This window comes from Agelaius phoeniceus, chromosome 16 (assembly GCF_051311805.1).
Source record: "Agelaius phoeniceus isolate bAgePho1 chromosome 16, bAgePho1.hap1, whole genome shotgun sequence".
Taxonomy (NCBI): domain Eukaryota; kingdom Metazoa; phylum Chordata; class Aves; order Passeriformes; family Icteridae; genus Agelaius; species Agelaius phoeniceus.
This window is the reverse complement of record NC_135280.1, coordinates 2,766,883-2,792,375: the sequence shown is the minus strand read 5'-3', so window position 1 is coordinate 2,792,375 and position 25,493 is coordinate 2,766,883. Positions and strand designations below refer to the sequence as shown.

The 25,493-nt window shown below is 52.5% G+C and overlaps 1 protein-coding gene across 7 annotated transcripts in view; it reads left to right on the top strand.

The window, feature by feature from the left end:
* The window catches only part of MPRIP (myosin phosphatase Rho interacting protein), a 73,155-nt gene that overhangs the window by 26,980 nt on the left and 20,682 nt on the right, over positions 1 to 25,493 (top strand). For 4 of the 7 annotated variants that reach the window (XM_077187142.1, XM_077187139.1, XM_077187141.1 and 1 more), the window contains exons 4-14: positions 3,862 to 4,013; positions 5,905 to 5,989; positions 9,406 to 9,616; positions 10,013 to 10,172; positions 16,350 to 16,491; positions 16,979 to 17,095; positions 19,267 to 19,323; positions 20,503 to 20,571; positions 20,801 to 20,890; positions 21,322 to 21,431; positions 22,375 to 22,413. In XM_077187142.1, coding sequence (XP_077043257.1) covers positions 3,862 to 4,013; positions 5,905 to 5,989; positions 9,406 to 9,616; positions 10,013 to 10,172; positions 16,350 to 16,491; positions 16,979 to 17,095; positions 19,267 to 19,323; positions 20,503 to 20,571; positions 20,801 to 20,890; positions 21,322 to 21,431; positions 22,375 to 22,413 — 1,232 coding nt within the window. Of the gene's footprint in view, positions 1 to 3,861; positions 4,014 to 5,904; positions 5,990 to 9,405; positions 9,617 to 10,012; positions 10,530 to 16,349; positions 16,492 to 16,978; positions 17,096 to 19,266; positions 19,324 to 20,502; positions 20,572 to 20,800; positions 20,891 to 21,321; positions 21,432 to 22,374; positions 22,414 to 25,493 lie in introns of all 7 variants that reach the window. The other 3 variants (XM_077187144.1, XM_077187145.1, XM_054643442.2) reach the window with 2 other exon arrangements.

Sequence of the window (25,493 nt, the reverse complement as noted above, 5' to 3'; positions counted from 1 at the left end):
TAGACAAATGGTTGTGGGTTTTTTGTTTTTTTTTTTTTTTTTTTCCTCTTCCCCTCCTGGTTCTTGGCAGAAAGTAAAATGTCCCTTTTGTTTGGTTTCCTCCTCCCCCTGCCCCATCGCCTTTCTTTAAAGGTTGTGTTCCAGATTTCATCAACCCATGTTGTGTAATAGCCCTGGACAACGGGCTGGGCATTGGCCATGTCCCATGGAGGCCATGGCAGAGCCCCTCCTCAGGAGCCTGACCATGGGGTTACCTGCTCCAAAACATCCTGTCACAGCTCCTGAGCAGAGCTCCCTTGTATTTTGTATCAAGCTGCTATGATCCCCATGTGTTAGAAATGACAGGGAAAGTCCTTGGAAAAAAAAAATCAGAATTTTAAAAATCAAAATAATCCTGTTTTTCTAGCTCAAATAATCCTGGTTTTCTACCTCAGCCCTGCAATGCCTTATGGAAATGAGGGACTTTGCAGATAAACCCTTTTGATTTACAGCATCAGCTCCTGTACCTAGTAGTTCATCACCCACGAAGCATCCAGCACTGTGCAGCATGATGCAGTAATGCCCTGCTTGGGATTTCTTCCTTCAAGCTTCTGAGAGGTCCCCATTCTTTCTTTCACTCCTTTCCACTGCCCAAGGAGGGGGCTGCTGCAGTTGCTGAGCTCTGCATCCTAGGAGCATCCATCCAAAGATCCTGCACCTCATCCAGAGGCTGCTGATGTTGTTGATGTGGAGAGCCTGGCATGACTCACAGCCTGGGCACCCAGGGGAGGGAGAGGAGGAGGAGGAAGAGGAGGAGGAGAGTTCTCTATAGGCTTTGTGTGTTATGGAGAGGGACACTGTGAGCACGTGTGTGTGTCAATAGGGATCTGTCACTCCAGAGGGAAACAGCAACACAATTGTTTCTTGTCTCTGGTTCCTCTGCTGGTACTGGCAGCCTGGAGAGCTGGAGCTGCTCGTGTGATGCAAGTGCTCCTCTTCCTGTGCTGGTGAGGGACAGGCACTGCTCCAGTGACTGGGCTGGAGGCACCTGGTGGCACTGGTGGCCTCAAGGAGGGCTGGTGGTGGTGGCCTTAATGATGCTTCCACAGAGGTACACCCTTGTGTGCTTCCACTCCTACCCTTAAATGACACACCCAGCCACCAGATCCAGTTCTGGGGTAGCTGTGGGCTCCATCCCATTGGCAGCAGCAGTGGGAGAGAGCAAAGGCAGGACCAGTGCCTGGGGACAGGGCTGTCCCTCAGCTGGGGACTGGCAGCATTCAGGAGCTGAGGCTGAGCATCCACTCCTGCCTCACCCAGACACGAAGCCACGTCTGATGCTGGGTTCAGCCTTGTATCAAAGCATCTGCTCTTCCAAGGGCTGGTTGAAATCCCAGCCCTGTTGTTTTGGTGTCTGCCATGCAACACTTCTCTGCTTCTGCATTTATTTATTTATTTCCTTCCAACTGCTGGAGCCACACAGTCCTCACCTGGCCAGGGACCAGCTTTGCTCATCCTTCTCCAAGGTTCCCCAGCCTTGAGAAACCCTCCAGCCCAGAAACAGCTGCTCAGAGGTGAAGAAGGGGTCCAAGCCATCCCCTTTTCCTTGGTGCAGTTTGTGTGTGTACACACACATTTCCACCAGGCTCCATTTGCATTTTGCTTCACTTCAAAGTGCCTGTGCTGCCTCCAAGGAAGGAAACAAATGGTGTAAAGGAATTTACATCCCAAGTGAGTGAGGCTGCTGGTCTGTCAGGTTTCATCTGCTGCTGAGGGGTGTGGGGTGCAGGGGAGCTGCAGTGGGATGGAGGGTTCATCCCCGGGGCCGCAGGTGCAAGAGGGTCACTCCCAGCTTTGTTCCCAGCTCTTTCCTGGTGTCCTGGCTCAGAGGTGCAGTGGTGGATGGAGACTCATGTGTCAGGCTGTGCAAGATGCCAGCATTCACCCTTCACAAGGAGGGCTGAGTGGCAAAACCACTTTGCAGGGCCAGCCCCCAAACCGGCTCCTCTGCTGCCGGCAACGCTTCGGTCAGGGCTGGGCTGGGTGTGGGCAGCAGGAGCAGCCACCCTGCACTGCCATGGCCTTGCAGGGTGTTGATTCTTCCTCTCCTCCTGTGCCAGCTCCCTGCTAAATCCCTCTGGGGCCTTACAGGGCGTCAAGGGACTGAGTGGCCCAAGATCCCCCTGTGGGGCTCCCTCCCTCCTCCTCACCCCCCTGTCTTTGTTGAATTCCCTGGTGCAAAACTGCTCTGGGAGGGGAAGGAGGTTGGACCTGGACCTTACAGTCCTGGAGGCCTTGGCTCTGCCAGAGGCCAGCAAGACAAAAACTTTTCTAAGACTCCACTTGGAACAGGAGAAAGTTTTTCCGTTGGGTTTTTATAGCTCCCGGAAAGCGGGGTTTTATTTTTGTTGTCTAAGACAAAAAAATCCTCTTAGGAGCTGACTACCCGTGGCAGTGCAGGGCAGGAGGCTGGGCATGCGCCCTGCTGGGAGTCTGGGCTGGGCTTTGCTCTCCCACCATCCTGGGGGGGTCTCTGGATGCTGATTTCCACAAGGAGAAGAGGAGAGTTTGATGTCCCTGATGTACAACTGGTCCAGTTCATGTACCCAGTGCTGCAGCACCTGTGATGGCTCCTTGCCAGCCCTGGGCTGTCATAGGATGCTCCCACCCAGGGAAAACCTTTTTCCCAGCTGCAGGGAAAAACCTTTTTCCTGGGGAAAGGGGCTATTTCCCACCACCCACAGATGGCTAAACTGGGAGCTCTGGGAGACTGATCTGAATTTTCTGGGTTTGTAGGCTGTGGCCATTGAGCTCTCTCCTGTCACCCTTTCTTTGCATGGCACAGGCTGCTTTTGGAGGGGTTTTGCTGGCAGGGGAGCTGGTTTCCATGGTAAAAACCTTAACAGCATCTGCCAGAAATCTGTCTCCTTGTTGGCCCGGCCATCTGGAGGGCACAAGGAGGCTTTGGCAGGGTGAAGAGGTGTCCACAGGCTGCTTTAGGTCCTCTTTTGGTGCTGTTGGCAGCTCAGAGGGATCTCTCCATCAGTCATTTATGTCCCAGGTGCAGGTTTGCCCTGGGGTGCTGGGAGGACCCCGGTGTCACCGAGCCTGGTGGGGACAGGCAGGCTGGGGACAGGGGAGCCATGGAATGGCTTGGGGGGGAGGGCTGCAGGCACTGGGGATGGGTGGATACGCTGTAATCGGATGAGCCAGCGCTGCTCCAGATGGACCTGTCAGCTCTTGTCAGTGCTGACACCCCTCTGGATGTCCCTCAGTGTCCCCTTGGGCCACAGGGGCCACCACCTGTCCCACTTCACCAGGTCTCCTTGGAGCTATGGGGCTGAGAGGTGACACTGTTCAGAAAACCCACCAAGCAAGGTCCCTTCCATGCTGCAGTCCCTCCCTGGGAAACTCTGTGGGTTTTTTTAAATTTTAATGGAAAAAACCTGGTGCTTGTGTCTGTCTCTTTATCCCTGAGCCATCCTGTGCTGAGGACAGTGGGACGTTGGTGCTTTGCCACCCCTATCTCCAGGTGCCACCCCACCAGCCCAGATGGCTTGCAGCTGCAGAGCAAAGCCAGCCATTTGGTGCCCTTCCTCAGTGTCTGGGTGCCACAACAGGGCAGCCATCCTTCCCTGCATGTTTGGCATAGGAGAAGCACCTTGGTGGCAGCAGTGGACCAGGCTGGTCTGGCAGGAGCTGTACTGGTTGGTCTGTGTCCCCGAGATGTGTGGCACAGAGCTTTGCTGTGTCTGGTTACCTGTGGGCAAATCATCTTCATGTGTAGGATCCTGGTGTCCTCCAGGAGAGCTTTTAGGGCTCAGCTCTGCACTCCTGTGCTCTTCTCTCCTTAAAGTTGCCCCTTTCTCCTTTCCCTCGCAGCCAACCACCCTCCCCCAGGGCACCATCAACATGAACCAGTGCACGGACGTGGTGGACGGGGAGGGCCGGACAGGGCAGAAGTTCTCCTTGTGCATCCTGACACCGGAGAAGGAGCATTTCATCCGTGCTGAGAACAAGGAGATCATCAGTGGGTGAGTGCAGAGCTGGGGCTCAGCCACTCCCAGGCTCTTCCATTAGCCAGGAGGAAGAGGAAGGTGGGTAGGACCTATGGCTGTGCATACCCAGGCTGATCCTGGGTGCTGGGGTGACCCCACAGTGCTTTTAGGGATCCCATCCCATTTTAGGTATCCAGCTCACTGGTACAGGTCCTGTAATTCTGGGGCTGGCATGTCTGACCCCGAATGCCATCCACCCTCTGGTCCGAATCTATCCCTGGGCAGATGTGGAATCTTGGGGTGAATGCTCCCCACCTCCCTGGTCCCAGGGATCATCTCACCTCCAAGGGTGGTTAAAATGTCACAGGAATGCAGTGGCTCAGTGACACTGAAGATTAGACCACTAAAATGAGCAAATCAGGGTAAATTTCCCAACTCCAGGTGTTGGGTGGTGACCTAGAAACATCCTCTTCCATCACTCACATGGCAGCTGGGGTTGAAGCTGGTGCTGGTGAAGGTGCAGAGCCCTGGAGAGCCGAGCTGCCAGCACACAGTGACAGTGTGGCTGTGCTGCTGCTCACCTGAAGCCTTTCCCACATGGAGTGCCCAGAGCTCAGTGCCTCCCTCCCAGAATTTGACATTTGAAACTCCAGAAGGAAGTTGAAGGGATGAACACTTGCTCTTTCCCACTGTTCCCAAGGCACAGCATCTCCTGCCTCCCCCAGCCCTGGCAGCAGCAGAGTCAGCACTTTCTGCTGAGATTTCTATTTCCAAGCCTTATCTTCGGTCGAGACTCCCCTAGTTCTGTAAATACTTGTTGAAATAGACATCTTTCTACCAAGAATTTGTGATTTTGACCAGATGAGTGTTTCCATGCATTGAAATTTCCCTGCCCTACTGAGACAAGAGAGCACAGGTGGACCTTAGATTGACAAGCCTGTCCTCCCAGCCCCATTCACAGCAATGTGCTGCAGTGGCTGTGGAGCCAGGATGCAGAGCCATGTGGGAATCACAGCACAGGGCAGTGAGCTCCTCTCCTCCCTGGCAGGAGCACTGACTGCCCCAAACCATGGCCAGCCCCATGGCCTGCTCTCTCCACCCTCTCCCCACGCTCTGGTTCCCAGCTCAGCCTTTGTTGCTGGTCCTGCCAGCCGTGGGAGGGAGAGGCATTGCGGAGTGAGGTGGGGCTGATTTATTGCTCATCAGCCCAGCAATGGGTTTTGAAGCAGTGCTTTTGCTCCTGACTGCAGGCATTAATCATCCCCCAGCAGTCCTACTCTGGGGCTGAGCCAGGCTGGTTTTGTTTGCAGTTGCAGCACGACAGGAAGATTTCCCTGGCTGGGGGAGAATTGGTTTCACGTTCATTCTGTGCTTCTGGCGTTCATTGCTTCACCAAACCCCACTTGATGTTGTCATCTCTGAACACTTTACAGCAGCAGTGTGCAAAGCAGGGGGAGAAGGAAAGGGGAGCAGGGACATTTGAAGTGGGAATGTTTCCCAGCGGTGCAGGGATCCCTGTGGAGTTCTCAGAGATGCGGGGGCAGGTTGTCAGGCCACGGTGGGAGGACGCAGGACTTCTCAATGCCGAGTTCATGCTGCTCTTCCTTGCACAAAAGCGCTTTGTCTGCAGTGTGCGGGTGTTGGCATGGCTCAAGGGACGGCCCTGCTGGAGGCTCTGTCCCTCTCCACTGTCTTTCAGGATCCTTGAATCCCTGCCCCATGTCAGCCTTGGCTGTGGCCTCACTGTTGCAGAGAGCAGGGTTTGAGCCAAAGCACCCCGGGGTCATCCCTCTTCTCCTGCCTTATTTTTCCCCCAGGAGCTGGTTGGGATGGTTTCTGGGTATTGTTCACCAAGCTGACCCTGGCCAGGTCAGCATCACTCCTGTCCCTGTGGCACAGACCTCACCTTCTGCTTCTCTGCCTGCAGGTGGCTGGAGATGCTCATCGTCTATCCCAGGACAAACAAGCAGAATCAGAAGAAGAAGAGGAAGGTAGAGCCCCCAACTCCCCAGGTAACCCAGGGACACACACACACACTGTCACCCAGTCCCTTGCCTCCCTCTCAGGGCTGTGGCCTTGCTCTGGTCCTGGGGTAGATTCCCCCAAGCCATTGGGATCACCAACCCTCTGATGCTGCCTGTGTGGAGGGTGAGAGCTGGGCCAAACCAGGACAGCAGATCGGTGTGAATTAATTCCTGGTCATCACTTCCAGGCTCACACACTCCTGCTTTCCTGGCTGCTCTGGGGCCACGTTCTGCCCCCTGTGTGCTGTTTTGTGGTGCCACCCCTGCACACAATCCTGGGAGTGGCCACAAAGCCGCATGGTCCCCAAGGGGGACCAGGGAGAGGTGCTGTTCATGGGCCTTTTCCTCAGAAACAGGATGAAATTCCATCGGGCTCCAGTTACTCCCTTAGAGATGACCCCAGAGATAATGGGAATGAAAGGAAAATACGAAAGGCCAGGGCCAGGCTGGGAGCTCCGGGGGCCGGAGCTGGGCTCTCCAGGGACCCGCCAGTGGCTTCGTGCTCACTTTGACTATAAATGGTCAAAAGTGGGGCCGGCTCTGACTCACTCGTTCCTGCCTGGCTCCCACGTGGCTGGAATGGGGGACAGTCCCACAGATGGGGAACGTGACCCCAGGGCCACCCTCGTCCCTCGCCGGGGCTGAGAACAGCCGTGTCCCTGAGGCCGCCTGACCTCTGGCTGTGTGTCCCACCACCACAGGGGACCGGCTGGGAGGGCTCCTCCAGCCATGCTGGGGACCAAAACCAGCATCAGGGCTCCCCTGAGCCTTGGTCAGGGCTCCCCTGAGCCTTGGTTTTCATGTCCTCTTTGATGAAGTTCCAGGGATGGCCCTGGTACAAAACTGGGCCATGGATTGGTTTTGTACAGTGTTTGTTTGAATAAGTTTTCATCACTCCACTGGATAAAGATGTTCTGGGCGGTGGGAAAAATGTTAGTGGGGGGATGATCCTTTTTTGCACACCAAGCTGTAAGTCTGAGCCACCCCCTGCCAAGGTCTGGGGTCCTCACAGCCTGGACAACCCCATAAGTGCTGGCACTGGTGATGCTCCAGGGAAAATGCCTCCTCCCTTCATGTCATGAGTTGTCAATCCTCAGTTCCCAAGAAGTGGACTGTTGCATTTGGGGCACCCCAGGGAGTGGATGCAGCAGGGCAGGGATGCTCACCCTGGCCACGGTGCACCACTAAACCCAGGCTGGCTTCAGGAGGGGGACGGGGTGGAGACGACAAGAGGCGCAGAGCCAGAAAAACATCATTCTGGGTTACATTTCATCACCATGGCAACCTCTTGGAAACCGTACAGGATCTGAGCTCCTGAGCACCAAATAAGGGAAGCGGCTGTGGGAAGGATGCTGGCTCCCCGTGGGCAGATGGGCTCCCCAGGTGCTTGGGGATGGGGACCAGGGACCCTTGTGGCACACTGCCCTCTTGTCTTGGGACAGACCACCCTGTTTTGCTTGCTACCCTTCTTGCACTCTCTCCATCCCATGTCTTCCATCCCCATGGTGCTGGAAAAAGGCTCAAATTCACTTTGCAAAACCAACCTCCATGGGGGAGCTGCTGCTGATGGATGCTGTGCTGTGTCAGGCGCTTAGGAGCAGCCTGCAAAGGCAGAAGCAGCATCTTCCCTCTGTCTCCCACATCCTGCTGATGCAGGTGGCTGGTCCAGGGAAGGAAAGAGGATGCTGAGGAGAAAATGAGCACCAAATTCTCCTCTGTGAAATGGCCTCTCCTGAAGTTGGCTGCTGTTCAGCTTGCTCTCCGTGTGCTGGTTGAGAAAGCTTGCATTTTTCCTAAAGATGGCCACACACTAATCAGGCAGTAGATTATGTCTTAGAGCTGCTTAGGGAGGGGTGGGCACCTTTGTGATATAAAAAAAAGAATTTTATATTCTTGCTTTTTCTCACTCTCCATAGCTTTTGCTTGTCTGTGGTACAGCAGACCTTGGTTACAGCTGGATGCTCTTGGAGCATCAAGGTCATTTTCAACTCCCCCCATCATTTTGCATCATCCCTCTGCAAAATCACCAGGGTGGGAGCAAAGCAGGGAATACCACTCCTGCTGCAGATTTTTTGGACAGGGAGCGTTAGGTGTTTTCACTTTGCTTTGCAAGCAGGTTGCAATTTTAGGGGGAAAAGAGCAGGTTTCTCTTGCAGCTTTTGCTGTGCTCCAGCACTGGGAGAGACTGGAATGCCTGTGCCTGCCTGCTGCCCGTGGGAACCTGAGGCAGGGTTTGGGGCTGAAATGTGGCATTTGAGGCTCTGCCCTGAGTTTGCACAGGGGTGTGGCAGGCTCAGGTAAGCAGAGCGTGCCCAGACACACCTCATGCAACCAGAGGCTGGTTTTGCTGATTTTGGTGCATCCTGCCTCTTGGAGTTGTTCATACCCATGAGCAGGAGAGAGTTAATGTCTCTGCTCCCTCACAGACTTCTTTTTGGCCCACATCTCTGCCTAATTAAATACATATCTACAAATAATTACATGGGGGTGTGTGTAAGAGATATATAAAGATATATATCCTGAGCTGGTGATTAGCTTTGGGCTTGGATCAATGAAGGAGAGTATAAGGGACCTTGGAGATTGGCCTGATCCTCTGCCTGAGCAGAGTCCCCTTGAGCAGGATGCCCGTGAACTCTGGATCGTTTACCTCCAACACTGCATTCCTTTAGTGTGAAATTTCCCTAGGGGATTTTTTTTTACAATTGAGGTTATTTGCTGCTTGACATGGCTGTGTGTGGAGCCAGGACACACTCCCTGGGAGATCCCTGGTGGCTCTGGCAAAGCCCTGCTAATGCCAATGGAGGTGCAGGGCTAAAACCCACCTGATGTGGGAGGAGGGGATAGAGAGGGTGCTCTTTGCAGCCCTTGTTCCCAGCTTTCAGTTGTTTGTTTGTGCACTCCTGTATTCCCTTCTGCTCCATGGAAAGGGAAGAAGCAGCTGGAAAACTTCCCACAATCCAAAGGGGAGTTAATTGTCATTGATTTATGGGTGGCTTTAAGAAAAATAATCTGTGAATGCAGAAGTTTAATATGACAACAGCAAAACATCTGCTAATGAACAAAGCCAAGGAAGGAGTTGGGAAAGCTGCTGCCCCTTCTGGGTCACATTCTGAACCTGGGCTGGCCGGGCTGTGGCCACCAAAGGGGCATCATCCATCATCTGATGGGCTCCAGAGCTCCTTGTTAGCAGATGAATAGAATTATGCACTGAAGATGATGGGGGAATGTTTTAAAAGGGCGTAAAGCACTGACACATGTCACTGTCCCATCCCTGTCCTGCTGTGACGTGTCATGGACAGCACCCAAGCTATGTGGAGCTCACACCTTGGGGCCAAGCCCTTGGGGACCCTGAGAGTGGAGCTGGGGCAAACTCTCTAACTTCCTGTGTTAACTGTTTTTTTTAGGAGCCTGGTCCTGCTAAGATGGCTGTGACCAGCAGCAACATTCCCAGCGCTGAGAAGGTCCCTGCCACCAAGTCCACGCTCTGGCAGGAAGAAATGAGGGGCAAAGACCAAGCAGATGGGGGCAGTGGCATTGGCCCAGCCCAGAGCCCCATGCAAGGCCAGGCTGGGGCTGCCAGCTCCATGAAGGACTCCGTGCTGGACAGCAAGGAAGGTGAGAGATGGAGATGGATGAGGTGTCTGTTGCCTTGCACCCATGGAGTTGTGGTTGCTGCCAGGCTGGGAAGGACAGGGATGGAAACGGATACAGAGCTGTAACTGCAGCTGCCCATTTCTTGGTTTGAAAGTTCAGATCTTTCATCTGTACAAACCTAGCCCAAGGGTTGGATCAGCATCCCCAGTTCCCTGCAGCTATCCCACCATCTCCATGGGCATGAGGGCTGCTCAGGGTGGAAAAGCCAAGGGTGCAGGAGATAGCACCGCATGGGGCTGGTGCCCAGACCAACTCTGCTCTCACACCTGCCCCTGTCCTGGGTGGAATCAGGGTGTTTCTTTCTTAAAAGCAGAACTTGGGCTTGAAACCAAGCAGGGTGACTTCTCTGTCCCTTAGAGGAGAGCTCCATGAACGGGGACCGGATAGACTGCGGGCGGAAGACGCGTGTCGAGAGCGGGTACTTCTCCTTGGAGAAGACCAAACAAGACTCGAAGCTGGAAGAGCAGCAACTGCCACCCCCACCAAGCCCACCCAGCCCCAGCACCCCGAACAACAGGTACAGTTATCCCAAATCGCCCTCACAGGAGCATGCCCAGCCCTTTCCTTCCCCAGGTATCCGATCAGGCGACCGAATGATTCACAGCTTCTCTCTGAACTCCTTGGACTCGAAGAGCAGTTGCCCCATGCACAAGGACTCCAACAGCAGAGATGTAGGAAGGGGAGCTGAGAAATCGGGGCGTCCCCTTTCTTTTAAAGCCAGCCGGCAGTACACCACCCTGGCCGACGTTCCCAAGGCCATTAGGATCAGTAATCGTGAGGCCTTCCAGGTGGAGAGGAAGCGGCTAGAGCGGAGAACCCGCGCTCGTAGCCCTGGCAGAGAAGAAGTGGCTCGGCTCTTTGGGAATGAGAGAAGGTAAGGGATGAGTGGCTTATCTCCTTGCATGCTTCCAGCAGCTCTGAGGTTGCGTTCCCAGCGCAGCCTGGATGGAGCAGGTGGAGTTTGCTGGGTGGAGCCTCTTTGTTTTTCAGTGCTCCTGGGTTTAAGGGTGCCCGTCCATGCTGACCAGGCGGTGGGATGTCTTTAATATTGGTAGTGGGGAGGTGTCACCCTGCCTGGCTGCTCTGGGCATGTAGAATGATTTGGGTTGGAAGGGACCTTAAAGTTCATCCAGTTCCACCCTCTGCCATGGGCAGGGACACCTTCCACTATCCCAGGTTGCTCTACGTCCCATCCAACCTGGCCTTGAATACTTCCAGAGATGGGGCAGCCACAGTTTCTCTGGGCAACCTGTGCTAGTGCCTCCCCACCATCACAGGGAAGAATTTCCTGCTAGTATTTAATGTAAAGCTGCCCTGGTGTTGGGTGGTGTTGGATGCCCACCCTGGCGGCACACGCTGGCAGCCGGCACCATTAATTAGGTTAGCTCTCCTAGTGGCGTTAGTGCCAGGTGCCTTACGCAACTGCCTAATGAGCTGAGAGAGGTTTCAAAATGTCACAGCATTAATCTGGGAGAGGAGGGAGAGGTGGGTGCAGTGCCAAGGCAGGGCTCAGCGGGCTGCAAAACAGCTTAGTGTGGAGGAGGACGGGGAGGGCGCCCGCAGCGTACGCCGGGTGCCCTCTGGGCGAGGCCAAGGATGGGCTCCACTCGCCCTGGGAGAGACACATTTGTGCAGTGAGGGCAGTGGAGCAAACTGGGAGACAGGCCCTGGGCGAGAGGGCTGCCTGCCAGTCTGATTTTGCTGCCCTGCTTCTCCTCCGGGCATGTTCTCTCTCGCACGGTTTCAGTAGGAGCTTCTCCTCTGCTCCTTCCCAGCCCCTCAAGCACTGTTTTCCAGACTGGCTTCCTAGAGCTAGGAGCAGGTCTGGGATGTGCAGCACAGCCTTGTGCTGGTGCCATCAGTCGGCAGGACGATCCCAAACCTGGCCCAGAGCGTGTGCAGGGAGTGCTGGACTGGGAATAAACAAGGAAAGCTTGGGTTTGGCTTTGTCTGCCTTGGGAATTGGCTTTTCCCCAGGATGGAGGAGGAGGATACCACCTTGGCCATCCTGGCCAGGGACAGGGCTGAGAAAAGGCTGGTGGCTCTGGTTTTCAGGCTGAGCTGATGCTGCCTGTGACATTGTGTCCCTGGTGCATTTGCTTGCACAGGATGCCCTGGCCAGTGCCTGTCCTCAGCCTGGCAGAGCAGTGTATTCCTCCACTGCCAAGAGTCCCTTGCTCTGGGTATCCTGCAGCACTGGGATCATCCTGCATGGAACTGGGGAGCAGAATTATAACAGATAACAGGGCCTGGGAGAGGACATTGCTGCCAGAGTCTGTCCTTTTTTAATGTCAGCCCCACTCACTGCCTGCTGGTGGGTGCCTTTTCCCAGGGAAACTCTGTTTTTCCCAGCCTGGCTCGGGCTGTTAACAGTATTTTTGCTTTATCAGTATTGGCAGCAATTCCCCTGCATCGGCCCAGGGCTTTTATCAGAGCAGAATGGGTGCAGAGAGAGGAGCAGGAGCTGCACCAGGCACTGGGGTCTTGCTGCCCACGGGGCTGAACCTGGTCCAGCTTTTGGGAGGGGGGTGATGGCAGAGAGAAGGGGGAAGGGTCCCCACCTGCCAGAGGGTTTGGCCATGGATCACAGCCCACAGTGCTGGAGGAATGTGCCATGAGCAGGGATGGCTCAGTGGGTGTTCAGGGATGGGCACATTTGTTTTCTCCTCTGGTAACCTGGGAATTGGCCGTGTGGGTGGAGAGGCCCTGTGTCCTGGAGCTGGGACAGCCATGTTGGAGCTCAGTGGACTCAAGAGGGCACACAGACACTGTCCAGTGTTGCACCAGAGAATTAACATTCCCCAGCACCCTGCTCAGCTTGGCCTGGCTGCTTTTTAACTTGAGTTTACTTAGTCCATGTGTCCCTCTCATTTTTCTCCTCCGAGCTCAGACTGTGCTGTTTGAGGCTGGGCAGATACAATAACTCATTTCCATGCTGTGGGGTTGGCTTTTCCCCCTGGTTTAACACCATTTGTAATAATCCTTCTCAGTAACCCACTAACATGTCTGGGAACACCTGTCCCATGCCAATCCTAAAGGCACCAGCCAAGCATCGTGCAGATCTGCCCTTCAGTGCAGCCAAATGAACTCACTCAGATTCTGTTGGCATTTTCAGCTCTTCCTCCCATTTTTTTGGTGTGTAAATCAGTGCAAGTGTCAGAGCTGTGGATGGAAAATAATTATTTCAGGTACCCAGTGTTGCATCCTGAGTGCCACACCTGCAGGCTTTGCTCCAGATAAAAACATTTGCCAAGGCTTCTCATCCTGCTTCCTTATCACAAGAAATATTACATGATTTAAGGCCAGGAATTTTCTGTGCTGACCACTCATACCTGACTCTGCCTCCATGCAGACGTCTGAGCTTGCAGCCACTCAGAACCAGGAAAGAGGAGATAATCTCCATGGTTTTGGCAGAGCAGCAGAGTGCGAGTTCCCTCTGCTGGCACGTGGCAGGACAGGGCTGCAGCAGCCACCAGGATGTCACACTGGGCTGGGGGACAGGGATTGAGGCCACAGAGGTGGAGCCATCTCCAGTCTCCCTTCTCAGACCCATCCCTAGGGCAGAAGGGCAGGGGCAGCTCTTTGGAAACCCCATGGATGAATCTGGAGGTGTTGCACACAAAAATCACAGCTGAAAAGAGCTGCAGGAATGTCTTGAGACAGCAGTCTCCATATCTCAGAGGGACTCTGCAGCTGCAGGGATAAATTCCTGCACATCTCAGGATTTCTGTTTGACAAACTTGGGGTTTTGTGCACAATTCCAGGGTGCAGCCTGTAAAACCACAGCTTTCCCAGTTGGCCTGATGTTCTTCTCACACTGGCAGGACTTCACTGTGGTGTCAGCCACATCTGCTGTAGGAGTGTGGTCAGGGGCTGAGGTGTATTTCTAGCATCAATTAACAGCAGAATTGCCTGAAATTGCTTAAAAGACTTTTCTTGCTCAAATTCCTTCTCTGGAGTTTCTTGAGGTGTAAAGCTCTGCTCTGAATTCTGCTTTTCCCTATACAGAGGAGCTCCTGCTCTCCCAAATACAGGTTTTTTCCCTTGTAAAACTATCCTCATCATTCTGGTGGACCTCTTGGGAAATGCCTCTTTGTTTTCCTGACACTCACTATCTTTCTTGATGCTAAATAATGAATGAATCCAATAAAAATAAAGGCCTTTCTTCCAATCAAAGAAAATCACTTTAATGACAGCTCATCCTGGTCTTTTGAGCTTTCCTTCCCACTGCACACCCCTTCCACTAACAGCTGAGATCTGCAGCCTGGGTTTAGTGGCCTGGAAAAGATTAACAGCCTGCATGGCCAAGGAATTCATTGGGATGAGCTTTTGTAGTTGAAAAGCACTAAATGGCACTGCAGCTTTTAAAAAGCTTCTTCATACCTGTCCCAGCCTTGTTTTGTCCACCCAGAGCTGCTGTGCAGAGGGAGCAGCTCAATCCAACACGTGGGGAGGGGAGGAGAGCCCTTCCTTCCCCATCCCTCCAGGATCTCTGGCAGTAACCTCTCTGAAATGTTGATCTAATGGGAAAAAAAAAAAAAAAGATTCTTTCCTGTAATCTGGATGATATTAACCCTTGGGGCTGTGATTTGGTTGCCGTGATTTATTTTTCTCCTCCTTTTTTCAATGATGAATGACTGGAATGATTTTGATTTTGTTTTGTATGTAGATGCAGATATATAATTTCCTCTTCTGTTCATTCATTTTCCAGCCTTGTTTTCTTCCAGGTCTTGTTGCTCTCCACCTTCTCCTGCTGTGTTGCTGTGTGACGTGTCCACCTTTACTTCGCCTGCTTCGCTACCATCTCATCTCAATCTCAAGCCGTAGAACAACCTGGTGGTGCAGCCCCTTTCATGAGAAATCAACCTGCTTTTGATTTTGTTTTTATGGTTTTTTTTTTTTGGTTGGGTTTTTGTTCTTTTTTTTTTTTTCCTCTTGATTTGTTTTTCTTCAGACCTTCACCTAATAGGGCACAGACAAAGTGTTAATTCATGGACCTTTTCCTCCCTCCTGAACTGAGACTCAGAGAAGGCTGGGCCAGTATAAAAAGGGTTAAAAGAATGTGACTCCAAAACAGTTCCCTGTCTGTCAGTGAACCCAGAGCATGGATTTATGCTCCACAGCCTGGCCTGTGTCAGGCATCTCATGAGCAGAACATCCCAGGGAAATCGGGAGCTCTGTACGAGCCTGGGATCTACCCACTCCCAGTTTGCAAACTGGGAGGCAGCAGGGGCTGAACAGATGTCCCCTAAAAGCATCAAAGATCTTTAAATTTACAAAGCAACGTCTTCCTCACCAATTTTGTCCCTTCCTCTTTGGTTGTGTCCTGGCAGCCTGGCTCTGAGCAGCAGTGGGGGGCCCCAGCCCCCCAGGAGATGGGATGTGCTCAGACTGGTTGTCTCATTTATAGAATTTGGTGCAAATATTGGTTGAAAACTGAACATCTCATGGTATTTGAACCCTTAACCTGCTGTTCCTCTTTGTGGAAAGTGTTAAAAATGTTTTTATTTTGGATAACCTGTTATCCCTCATGTGGTTGCCATTGTGATTTTCATGCACATCAGAGGCTCATACAGAGCAAGCAGCCTCAAGTTTAGATGTGGCACATGTGGGTCCAAATTTTGTGTCAAGAAACCACCTGGACAGAGTTTTTTGGGGAGGTTTGAAATGGAACTTTAAGCCTCACAGCTTGGAGCACAGCTGGCATGTGCTGGTGGTGGGTTATTGCTTTATATTCCCAGTTTGTGATTGAAGACCTGAGGCTGATACTTTCCTGAACGCCTGGAAATGCAAAAATGGACATGAGCAGGTTCTTTGGAAATTCCTCTCCTGTGGGTCAGCAAGCAGCTTCTCATGCTGAAACAGCACTTCTAATTCCACCTGTTTGCTTGTCCTTAAGAGAATCCCATTTGGGTTTGATCCAGGGTTGGCTCCTGCTCCATCCACATTTCTTCATAGTTCTCCATTCTCAGAGACACAAGTGCCATGGGCCACCAAGGCAGTGTCTGAGAGCCCAGGTCGTGCTCCCTGATGTTCAACTGGATTTTCAGCCCAGTTGAGAGGAGGGAAAGGCCCCAGGTTCTGCAGGGAGTGCCCTGCCATGGTGCAGGGTGCTCCTTGTCTCCTCAGGTCCTTTCAGCAGGTGCATCCTGTGAGCCAGAACCATGGACATCCCTTGCTCCATGCAGTCCTGTGGTTGTTCCCCATGTGGGGCTGAGTTTTTAGAGGGTTCCTGTTGCAGTGAACACACTGGGAGACCCAGAGCCACCCATTACCTCTGCACCCCAGCTTGGTGTGATGTGTCACAGGTCTGGGGTGCAATTGAGAACCCCAGTGCTAGGGAGTAGAGGCAAAGCTTAAGCCAAAGCTGCTCCATAATCCCCCAAAAGGGCTGTAAAAGTCACAGATAAAAATTTTGTGAGGGGTTTCTAGTTGCTGAAGGAGCTGCTAGGTGCAGACCTGAATAATGTGAGGTTTTTCCCCACTTTGTGGTAAAATGATGTCAGATCAGGGTTTTTACCCTGGATTTGGCCATGTCAGAGCTCACAGAGAAACAGTGACCACAAGCCAGGTGTGCATGAACTCTGGGTCGAGCAATTCTGCGACCTTAAACCTGTGGGGTTGTACAGCTCCACCCAGTTGCTGCTCTTGTGTTTAAAGCATCTCTGGTTTCCCTTTTGTCCCTGTTTTGCAGGAGATCCCAGGTGATTGAGAAATTCGAGGCACTGGATATTGAGAATGCAGAGCACATGGAAACGAGCGCGCCGGGCGGCGCCGCCCTGTCCAGCGAGACGCGGCAGGGCAGGAGTGAGAAGAGGGTTTTCCCAAGGAAACGGGTAAGATCCTCAGCCAAGCAATCCTGGAAGATAAAACCTGGAGTTCTGCAGCCCAGGATACAGAGGGTTTAGCTGCAGGGCTTGTCCCTGGATGTGGATTTGGAGTACTGCAGGAGCTGAACCGCTGCGTGTGCTCAGTGTGTGCGACTTTTCCTGCTCTGCTCCCTTGGCCCAGGGAGATTGGAGTGGAAAATGAGGCTGTCTCTTCTTTCTTCATTATACAAAGGGAAACTTCAGATCTGGCATGGCAGGATACATCAGGATAGGGTGAAGTAACAAAAGAAACATGTTTGAGAGTCCCAGATTTGCTTGGGTATAATGAGAACAAATTAATGCCTGAAAGGACAAAAAATGTATTGCTAAGGAAATGACACTTGTTCTGAGCCTGAGATGCCCCTTAAATAAAGCAGATTTTTATGCCATGAGCCAAGAGAGCAGGACTCTGTCCTAGTTCCTGCACTGATCTGGGCTAATGCTGTTCACACAGGACTTCACTTGTGAAGGAGCAGCCGTGGGCTCCATCCTGGACGTGTCTGCGTCACCTCTGTCCCCACACCGCAGGGCAAAGTCACTGGACAGAAGGTCCACGGAGTCCTCTATGACGGTGAGCCACCAGGGGTTTGTCCCCTGCCTTGGGGAAGGACATGAGAGGCCCTTCCCAGCAGGTGCCACAAACACTGGACTGTTGCTGCTTTCCTCACAGCCAGCACATGGGGCATGGGATACACTCAGACTTGGAGCAGGTTCAGGGACCTGAATCAGGGGTGACCAATGCTGAAAGCCTCAGGGGCCCAGCTGGAAAAGTGCCACACTTTTTGCCTGTTGCAGAAATTAAAACTCAGAGTCTTGTGAGGAGCACTTTTCCTTAGACTACAGCAGCAGCTTGGGAAGCAGACTCTGCTCTGGTTATTTTCCCCTGGAATACCATTTCCTCCATGCTTTGTGTGATGTGTCAGGCACTCGTGCTGTAGGTAACCCTAGAAGTTCTGGGGTCACCTCACCTGGCCAGAGCCCTCTTTGCCCCGTGGTGTCCCCCAGCAGAGGCTGCATCAGGGCATTTCCAACTCAGCAGAGAGTCAGTCCAGTTTCTGGACTTGCACCAGCTGCTGTGTCATGACTGTGGTATTTTCATAGGACCACAGAATCCCAGAATGGTTTGGGATGGAAGGGACCTTAAAGATCATCTTGTTCCAGCTCCCCTGCCAGAGGCAGGGACACAGACCAGGCTCAGCAAACACATGTCCCAGTTTTCTAATGCCATTTCCTTGATGTTTATGCAGTTGGAAGTGGGTGTGAGTGGGATGAAGGCTGCAAGGAAGGGCTGAACCTTCCCTCCTGAGCTTTCCTCCCTTTGCATATTTCAAATGCTCTCCAGACCTGGAGGCACGCAGTACAGAATAAACACAAAGTACTCTCCTCTCCCTCACCACCCTTCTGTAGGGACAAAATAAATACACTTGCTAATCTCTCAAATAGATTACAGAGCTACTGTAAATACAAGTTGCATTTTTTGTGGATGGACAGCTTCTGTTCAAGGACTTATCAGAAAAATGCAGTAGCTTGGTGTTTCTGGAGCTTTTCCTGTAGACTTGTGCAGCCACAAGAGTGATTTTTAAATTCCTGGTGGGAATAAAAAGTCAAGAAGTGCATATGAAGTGGCAATGCACATTATCTAGTGAAGGGAAGAAAGTCATGCAGGTTTAGATTAGATATTAGGAAGGAATTCTTCCCCGTGAGGGTGGTGAAGCACTGGCACAGGTTACCCAGAGAAGCTGTGGCTGCCACATCTCTGGAAATGTTCAAGGCCAGGTTGGATGAGGCTTGGAGCAGTCTGGGATAGTGGAAGGTGTCCCTGCCCATGGCAGGGGGTTGGAACTGGATGATTTTACTGTTCATTCCAACCCAAAATATTCTATAATGCAATACTTTACTCTCCCCTGTGTTTTTGTGGTGCAGGACTGGGTTCCCACCACCACAGGATCACTCAAGTATGGGATGTGCTGCCCCACAGGTTTGATTGAACAGGCTCCCAGACCCAATTTCCACTGCTGCCCTTGCTGTAGCCCATTTCAGATGCTGCAGCTGGGTTTCACACACTGCTGTGTTTTCCTCTTCCACTCTGCAGCACGTGGAGCAGCTGGAGGAGCTCAGCCTCAGGGGAGTGAAAGCATTTCCACCACATCCTTCCCTGCACACAGGCAGGCCTGGGAGGAGGGGCTGGCAGCAGTTATCCCACGCTGTCCTGCTTGCTTTCTTCAGGAATTCAACATCCCCATGCACCCACGTTGGAGGGAAAAGCAGGTGTCATTTGGGTGGTGCAGGGCTCAGATTCCCTGTATTTCCAGCCTTGGGAACTCAGCCTGTTTTGAACCCTGCAGCCTTGCATCAGTAGCACATCGTTTTTCTTTCATGATATATAATAGAGGGTGAAACTGCCTGAAGTCTTGCTAATTCCTTGTTTATCCTTTCTCTGCAATGCTGGTGTAGCAGTAGGAAATTGCAGGAGAAATGGTAGGAAGGGAACAGCCTGAATCAACTGAGCAGAGGTCTCCATTCCTCCTGGGAGCAAACATTTAGCCACCCTGCAGTGTAATGATTCAGCTTGGGGTAGATGACCTTTAAAAGGCCCTTCCAACCCAAACTATTCTATGATTCTATGAATTTAACTGGGTTTTGTCTCTTTCATTGCTCTGCTGGGTTTTATCAACTCACTGCTGTTGCCTTCTGGGCACAGACATTTCTTCCCTCTCCTGATCCCTCTCTCCTTTCTTCCAGCCCGACCTGCTGAACTTCAAGAAGGGCTGGTTGACAAAGCAGTATGAGGATGGGCAGGTGAGTCAGGAGAAAGCTCTGCCCTTCATGTCAGTGTTTGGTGCTGTGGTCAGTCCTGTTTCTGGCAGCTCCCTCTAACATCCTGTGTTGGCTGCACATGGAGCAGCTCTCGGTGCTGATGGAGCCCCAGTGTCCTGGGTAGATCAGTATTGGGCTTCTCTCAAAGTGGGAATTGCTGTTGCTCTGTCCTGGGGAGGTTTCAAAGGTGGATATCATATTGTGGGTTTCTAGGGAGCCAGGGCAGCTTGGATGGCAGCACTGGTTTCATGTTCCTGTTCCCTATTTATTACTCTCGTCTCCCTTGCGACCCAGCGACCTCTTTTGTGTCAGAAATGAGGCTCAGGTAAAGTCTCCTGAGTGCCAGGGAAATGGCAATAAATAAATAAATAAATAAATGGCTCTGAGGGAAGCAGCTGGTGCCACTTCCCTGCTGTCAGTTCCCAAAGGGATGCAGGATGTTCTGCCCTATTGGAGCCTTGGGATTGGGCACTGATGCCAGGGCAGCGTGGATGGCCCTGGCTGTTTGCAAACCACCCCTTCCCTGCATTTCCTTCCCTCCTACTCAGCTCTCAGGGAAAATGAGGGCACTTTGCCTGTGGCTGGGGCTGGCCCAGGCTCTGCTGTGGGTACCCCTGGGTCCAAGGACACATCCATAGACAGCCAAAGGGGAATTGGCAGCTGGAGCAAGTGCTTTATTGGCTGAAAGCTGCCTTGGGTGAGCCTGTGCTGGAAGCATTCAGGAGGCAGATTTGTATAGAGCAAGGGCTAGGAATAGACTCCCAACTCAATTTCTAGGTACTGTAGATAAAATATGAATGTCTTACTACTTTTTTTTTGTGCTAAAAAGGCTTTAAGTGCAGTCCCTAAAAGCCTCATCTTGCAGTGGAGCTAATGGGGAGGCTGCCACTGCCCCGTGGCTCTCATGGTGTCACTGTCACGTGCAGCATCTGGTGCTGTGCAGGCTGGCAGCAAACCATCACTGTCCCTTGCACTGCTGCCTGTTTGGGTTCCCCTTTCCCATGGAGTGGCCTTGATGAAGCCATGTGTGGAGCTGGCAGGGACAGGCATTGAGCTGCCTCTTGTAGGCCGGCTCTGATGGTTGACCTGTGACAAGCAGCTGTGATTGTGGTGGTGGGGAAGGAGCAGGATTGTAACTGCTCCATCTTTGTTGTTTCCTAGTGGAAGAAGCACTGGTTTGTGCTGACTGACCAGAGCCTGAGATACTACCGGGATTCAGTGGCAGAGGAGGTGAGTGTCTTCTGTCAGTGTTCAGCCCATTACAGGGCAGCTCCTGGTGCTCCCAAAAGGATCCTGGGCAGGTCACTGCCTCCCTCAGTGCCCCCATTCCCAGATGCCAAAGTCCTGGAAGCCCCCTCAGGGCTTTGTGCTTCTCAGGGGCCTGCTGTGCCTTCCTGCAAACCCACCATACTTTGGGGCAGCTAAGCTTTGTTGTTTATTTTACCTCTTCCCTCTGCAGGCAGCTGACCTGGATGGAGAAATCGATTTATCCACGTGCTATGATGTCACTGAGTACCCAGTTCAGCGGAATTACGGCTTCCAGATCCACGTAAGGGAAATGTGGGGAGGAGGAAGAGTCCAGCTGCAGGACAGCTGATGGGGATGCTTGTCCATGACAAGGGGAACATCTCCCCAGACACCCAAGAGAGGCCACTCAGCATCCCACCACAGTGCTCCAGAGAGCTGTGCCTTGGGTTTGAGACCCAGTTTTTTGACTGTCAGAAAAGAAAGGGAGAAAGTGAAGATTTTGTCACAGCCTTAGAGTCTCACCTATGGCAGAATCATCCTGATTGCTGGGAAATGCCAGTTCCCACTGGGAGTGTGCTGGGGAGCAGAGGGGCTGGGTTTGACCTCTGTGTGGCCAGCAAGCAGTGCCCTGGCACTGGGGGCTTGGGAATGGGTGCAGGGTGGTCTTGTGGAGTTGGGAAGCTGCTGGTGGGTGCAGTCACCTGCTCTGAGCTGTTCTGTCTCTCTCTGTAGACAAAGGAAGGGGAGTTCACCCTCTCTGCCATGACATCGGGCATCCGCCGCAACTGGATCCAGACCATCATGAAACACGTTCGCCCCACCACTGCTCCTGATGTAACAAGGTAAGGGGGGCTGTAGCAGCCCTTGCAGCTCTGTGGTTTGCTGTGCAGGAGTAACTCATCCCTCATCCCTTTTCTTTCCTCTTTCTGAGCCTGTCTGTTCCTGGAAGCTGCAGCTTTTTCTCACATCTCTCTGAGCTTAATTTGGATACGCGTTGTGGGGACGCTGATATGCCGAGTTATTCTTACACGTGCAGATTTCAAAGAGGGTTGAAAATGTGGTTTTAATTTGTGCATAGGAATATGAAACACTGTTCCTATATCAAGGCTCCTCTGGATTCCCACCAGGTATTGTGAAACCACTTGGATTCAGTTGTGCTGGGTTCACCCTTTCCTCTGGCTACTGTTCAGCACGAGCTGCCCAGCCCCTCCATGGGTCACAGCAGCAGGAGCTCAGGGTTCAGTTTAGAAACCGTTTGGCTCTGATCTATTTTAAACTCCAGCCAGGAAATCATCTTCCCTCCTCTTCTGATCTTGCAGAAAGCTGCTGCAGCTCGTCCCCCTTAAGCTGTAGTAGTGCTGGTGTCTCCTCCTGCGTCAGTGCCAGAGGAAGGGGACCTCCTGCGTCACAGAGTACCTTCTGTGGGCGCTTCTGGCTGTGTGTTCAGGGTGTTTGGCCTCCTCACAGCTGTCTGTGCTGGCCACACTCATACAGGCCACTTCTTACAGGCTGTGTGGACACAGCTACACCACTAACTCCATCTCCTGTCCTTACTGTAGCTGCAGCCAGCAGGTTTTTGCCAGGTTTGTTCCTGTGTTGATGGAATGGCTCTTCTCACCCAGTGCTGTTGACCTGGAGGTGCTCGAGCTTCTCCTTCCCCATCCTGCTTAGCCCTCAGCCATTGTTTTCCCAGCCGTGCCCGAGCTCTGGTGGATATCACAGGGGTCTCATGGAAGCCGCCTTTCTCCTCACTCCTGTGTATGTTTGATTTCCATGCAATCCCAGGAAAAACTTCTCTTTGAAACTATCCGTGCTGAAGCCCAGGTTGGAAAACTGTGTTCTCTCCTGTATTAACGTTCTGTGGTTTGTATATCTTGTGATTCACTGCATGCTCCTCCTTTTCTGCACCTCGGATGGAAAGTCCTGCAGTTTCCATTTATTTTTCTTTCTTTTCTTCCCCCCTTCCTTTTTTTTTTTTTTCCTTTAAATAAAAACCAGAGAGAAGGGAAGAAGCAACCTGGTCTTGACCCTTGATTTCCCCACACTGGTATCTTCCGATGTGACTAGATACGAAGATGAAGACCAAGGAAATTTGAGGGGACCTCTCTGCCTTTAAAGAGCCAGATGTATTTATGGTTGCTCACAGGTTACTGCAGCACGATAGCCCTGTGCTCACTGTCTGCACCTGCTCCAAGCCCACACAGAGTGGTTTCACTTGGCTTTCCCTCTGAGAGGGTCCAGGCGCAGGTCCCTGTTGGGCAGTAACTTGTTCCACTGCACAGACTGTGAGCCAATCCTGAGCTGGGAAAAGGGAATGATGTGTGTGTGCTTCTGTGGTTTCCCACCCAGCTGGTGCTGTGGGTTAGTCACGTTGCTGGAGTCCTGCTCTGTGTGTGCAGCAGGGCTGTGTTCACTGGTGCCTGCCTGGCAGCCCTTTGCAGCAGTGTGGGGTATCCCAGCCCATCCCACCTGGCTTTGGGATGCCGTTGCATTCTGCACCAGGGAAGCAGAGGGTGAAGGGGGCTGCTGGAAGGACAAACTGCCCAAGGCTCAGCATGGAGGGGTGCTGGGTGTTGGCACAGTGGTGGGGTGTTGTGCTCAGTGTGTCAGGAGGGCAGCAGTGCTCACCCACCCCCAGGGATGGTCCCACACACTCCTGCAGCCCTCAGATGTGTCTCATTAACCTGCTGCCGTGGCTCCACCCAGCCAAACACTCCTTGTCTTGGTTTCTTGAGCCCTAATGATGGTTTACAGTGCTGCATGTGTCAGCGCCCGGCATGGGCAGCAGATGCTGCACTGCTCCCTGCCCTCAGCAGTGCCCTGCAATCTGCAGAGGCACTAATTACAGTCTGCTAATGATGATGGGGCAAATAGAAGATACCCCCATGAACAAAAGTGACTGCTTCAGAACTGGACTCATGTTGAGCTCACAGCCCTTGTGAGGCTGGGTTCCCCAGTGCACCCCAGTCCCCTGCAACCTTTGTGCTCTTCTTGCCACAGCGTGCTCAGCTTGCAGCTTGCACCACTCCCAGCCCTATTAAAAAAAGCTTTTTTATTTTAACCTATGAATACCATTGGAAAGCAAAGATCACCCCCTTCCTGTGTGATATGAATTAATTTCTCTGTGATGGAGGAGATGTGAAATGATTGAGCAGAATTAATAGCCGTGGGGCACTTGCAGGAGATGAAATGAGAAACTTTGGGTCAACCTTCTGAGTGTCTTCACTTCGTTCCCAGCAGCCATCCCTCTGCTCCCTGACCCACATCCCCTGCCCTTTGGAAAGCAGCAGAGGAGAAATGAGCTCTGGTGAGAGATGTCACCTCTAGAAATGCCAAGGTTCTTCCACGTGAGATTTAGAGCAACAAAATATCTGTGTCCCAGCACCATATGCAGGCCTCAGGACCCCCATTTCTTTCCTAACACTCCTCTCCATTTTAAGACTCATTCTCATCCCTGCTTTACTTTAAAATGCATCTGTAATCACTAACTGACTCCAGATTGAGAGCCTGGCTTTGGAGTCGTGCAGTATCATGGGTGAGGAGCAGTGACATTTCATCGTCGTGCCTTCTGGGTTTATTTTATTAGCTGCAAGTGACAGCACAGAAGAAGGAATTATCTCTGAGCTGGTTTTAGCCTGTAACTGCCAGAGTCTCTCAAAACCCAGCTCTACTGAGCCTGTGGTTTGCTGCTGGATGACAGTGCATCGGAAGATACTAGCCCACACAGAGCCATGTCTTCTGCTCCATCCTTTGTTTTGGGCATATGCACATCCATGAGGTTCTTGGCTGGGGGCTGGGGTGTGTTTCTGAGGTGGGAGAAGCCGTGATGCTGCTGCTGCTGCTGCTGCTGCTGCTGCTGCTGCTGATCACAGCAGTCCCTGTGCACGTGGTCCTGTGGGTCAGAGTCTGTAGTGAAGGGCCCAGTGAGCTGCTTTCCAGATCTTGCACAAAGCTTGTTAAATCCCTGCTGGAGGCTGGGGATGCTGTGGTTGTATTGGAAGGAGGGAGAGCCAGGAGTCAGCCTGAGCAGCAGGACTGTGCCTTGGGAGGCAACTTTTGGAGGTTTGGGTAGCAAAGAGAGTTCAGCAAGTACCCACTACTCCCTTGGGATAGGCTTACTCCACAGACTTAGCATACTGCTGTTTTCTGGTTTAATTTTGATCTGCATGTTACAGGGCTGGCATGTCCGTATTTAATAAGCTAATACTGCATTTTGGATTATCTGTAGGTTAGAAATGGTATTGCCTTCCCCTATTAACTTTTCCTTGCTTGATGAGTATGTCTCCCCCCTCAACCCACCACCCTCTAACTCAGCACTAAAAACCATTCCTTGCTTGAGAAATTGGCATTTTCAGTGATTTCTGTGATGTGTTGAATAATGTGCTCTCCTTCCTGCACTCACCCCTGCCCATTGCAGGGGGCTGCCCAGTGCCAGGGGGGCTGCCCATGCTGCCTGTGGGGCTGGGTGCCCCGGGGAGGTCTGTGCCTTCAGTGCAGATAGTGGCACAGAGAAGTTATGGACCCATTAATACTTTTCCAAGCTGAAGGGGAACCTTAGCCTTGTTTCCCAAGACTCTCAGAGCTGCTCTGTGCTTCTCCACCCCACAGCTCCGAAGCCAGCCTGGCTTTGGTGGGATTGGTGGCATCTTTCCCACAAGCACATGACTATGGCCATGCCAGCCGGGGTGTGCATGGAGCCCCACAGCCTGGGGGCTGGAGGAGCTGTTGGAACCTCTGACAGCACAGTTTGGGGTCGCTGCCTCAGCCATGGTTTGCTGCTTGCTCATGGCCACCAGTGTGGCTGCCGAGGAGGAACAAGGTTGGGATCAGCCACTCTCCGGGTGCCAGGTGTCCCAGGAGCAGCTGGGGCCGCTTGCACCAAGGCTTTGCACACCAGCACATCC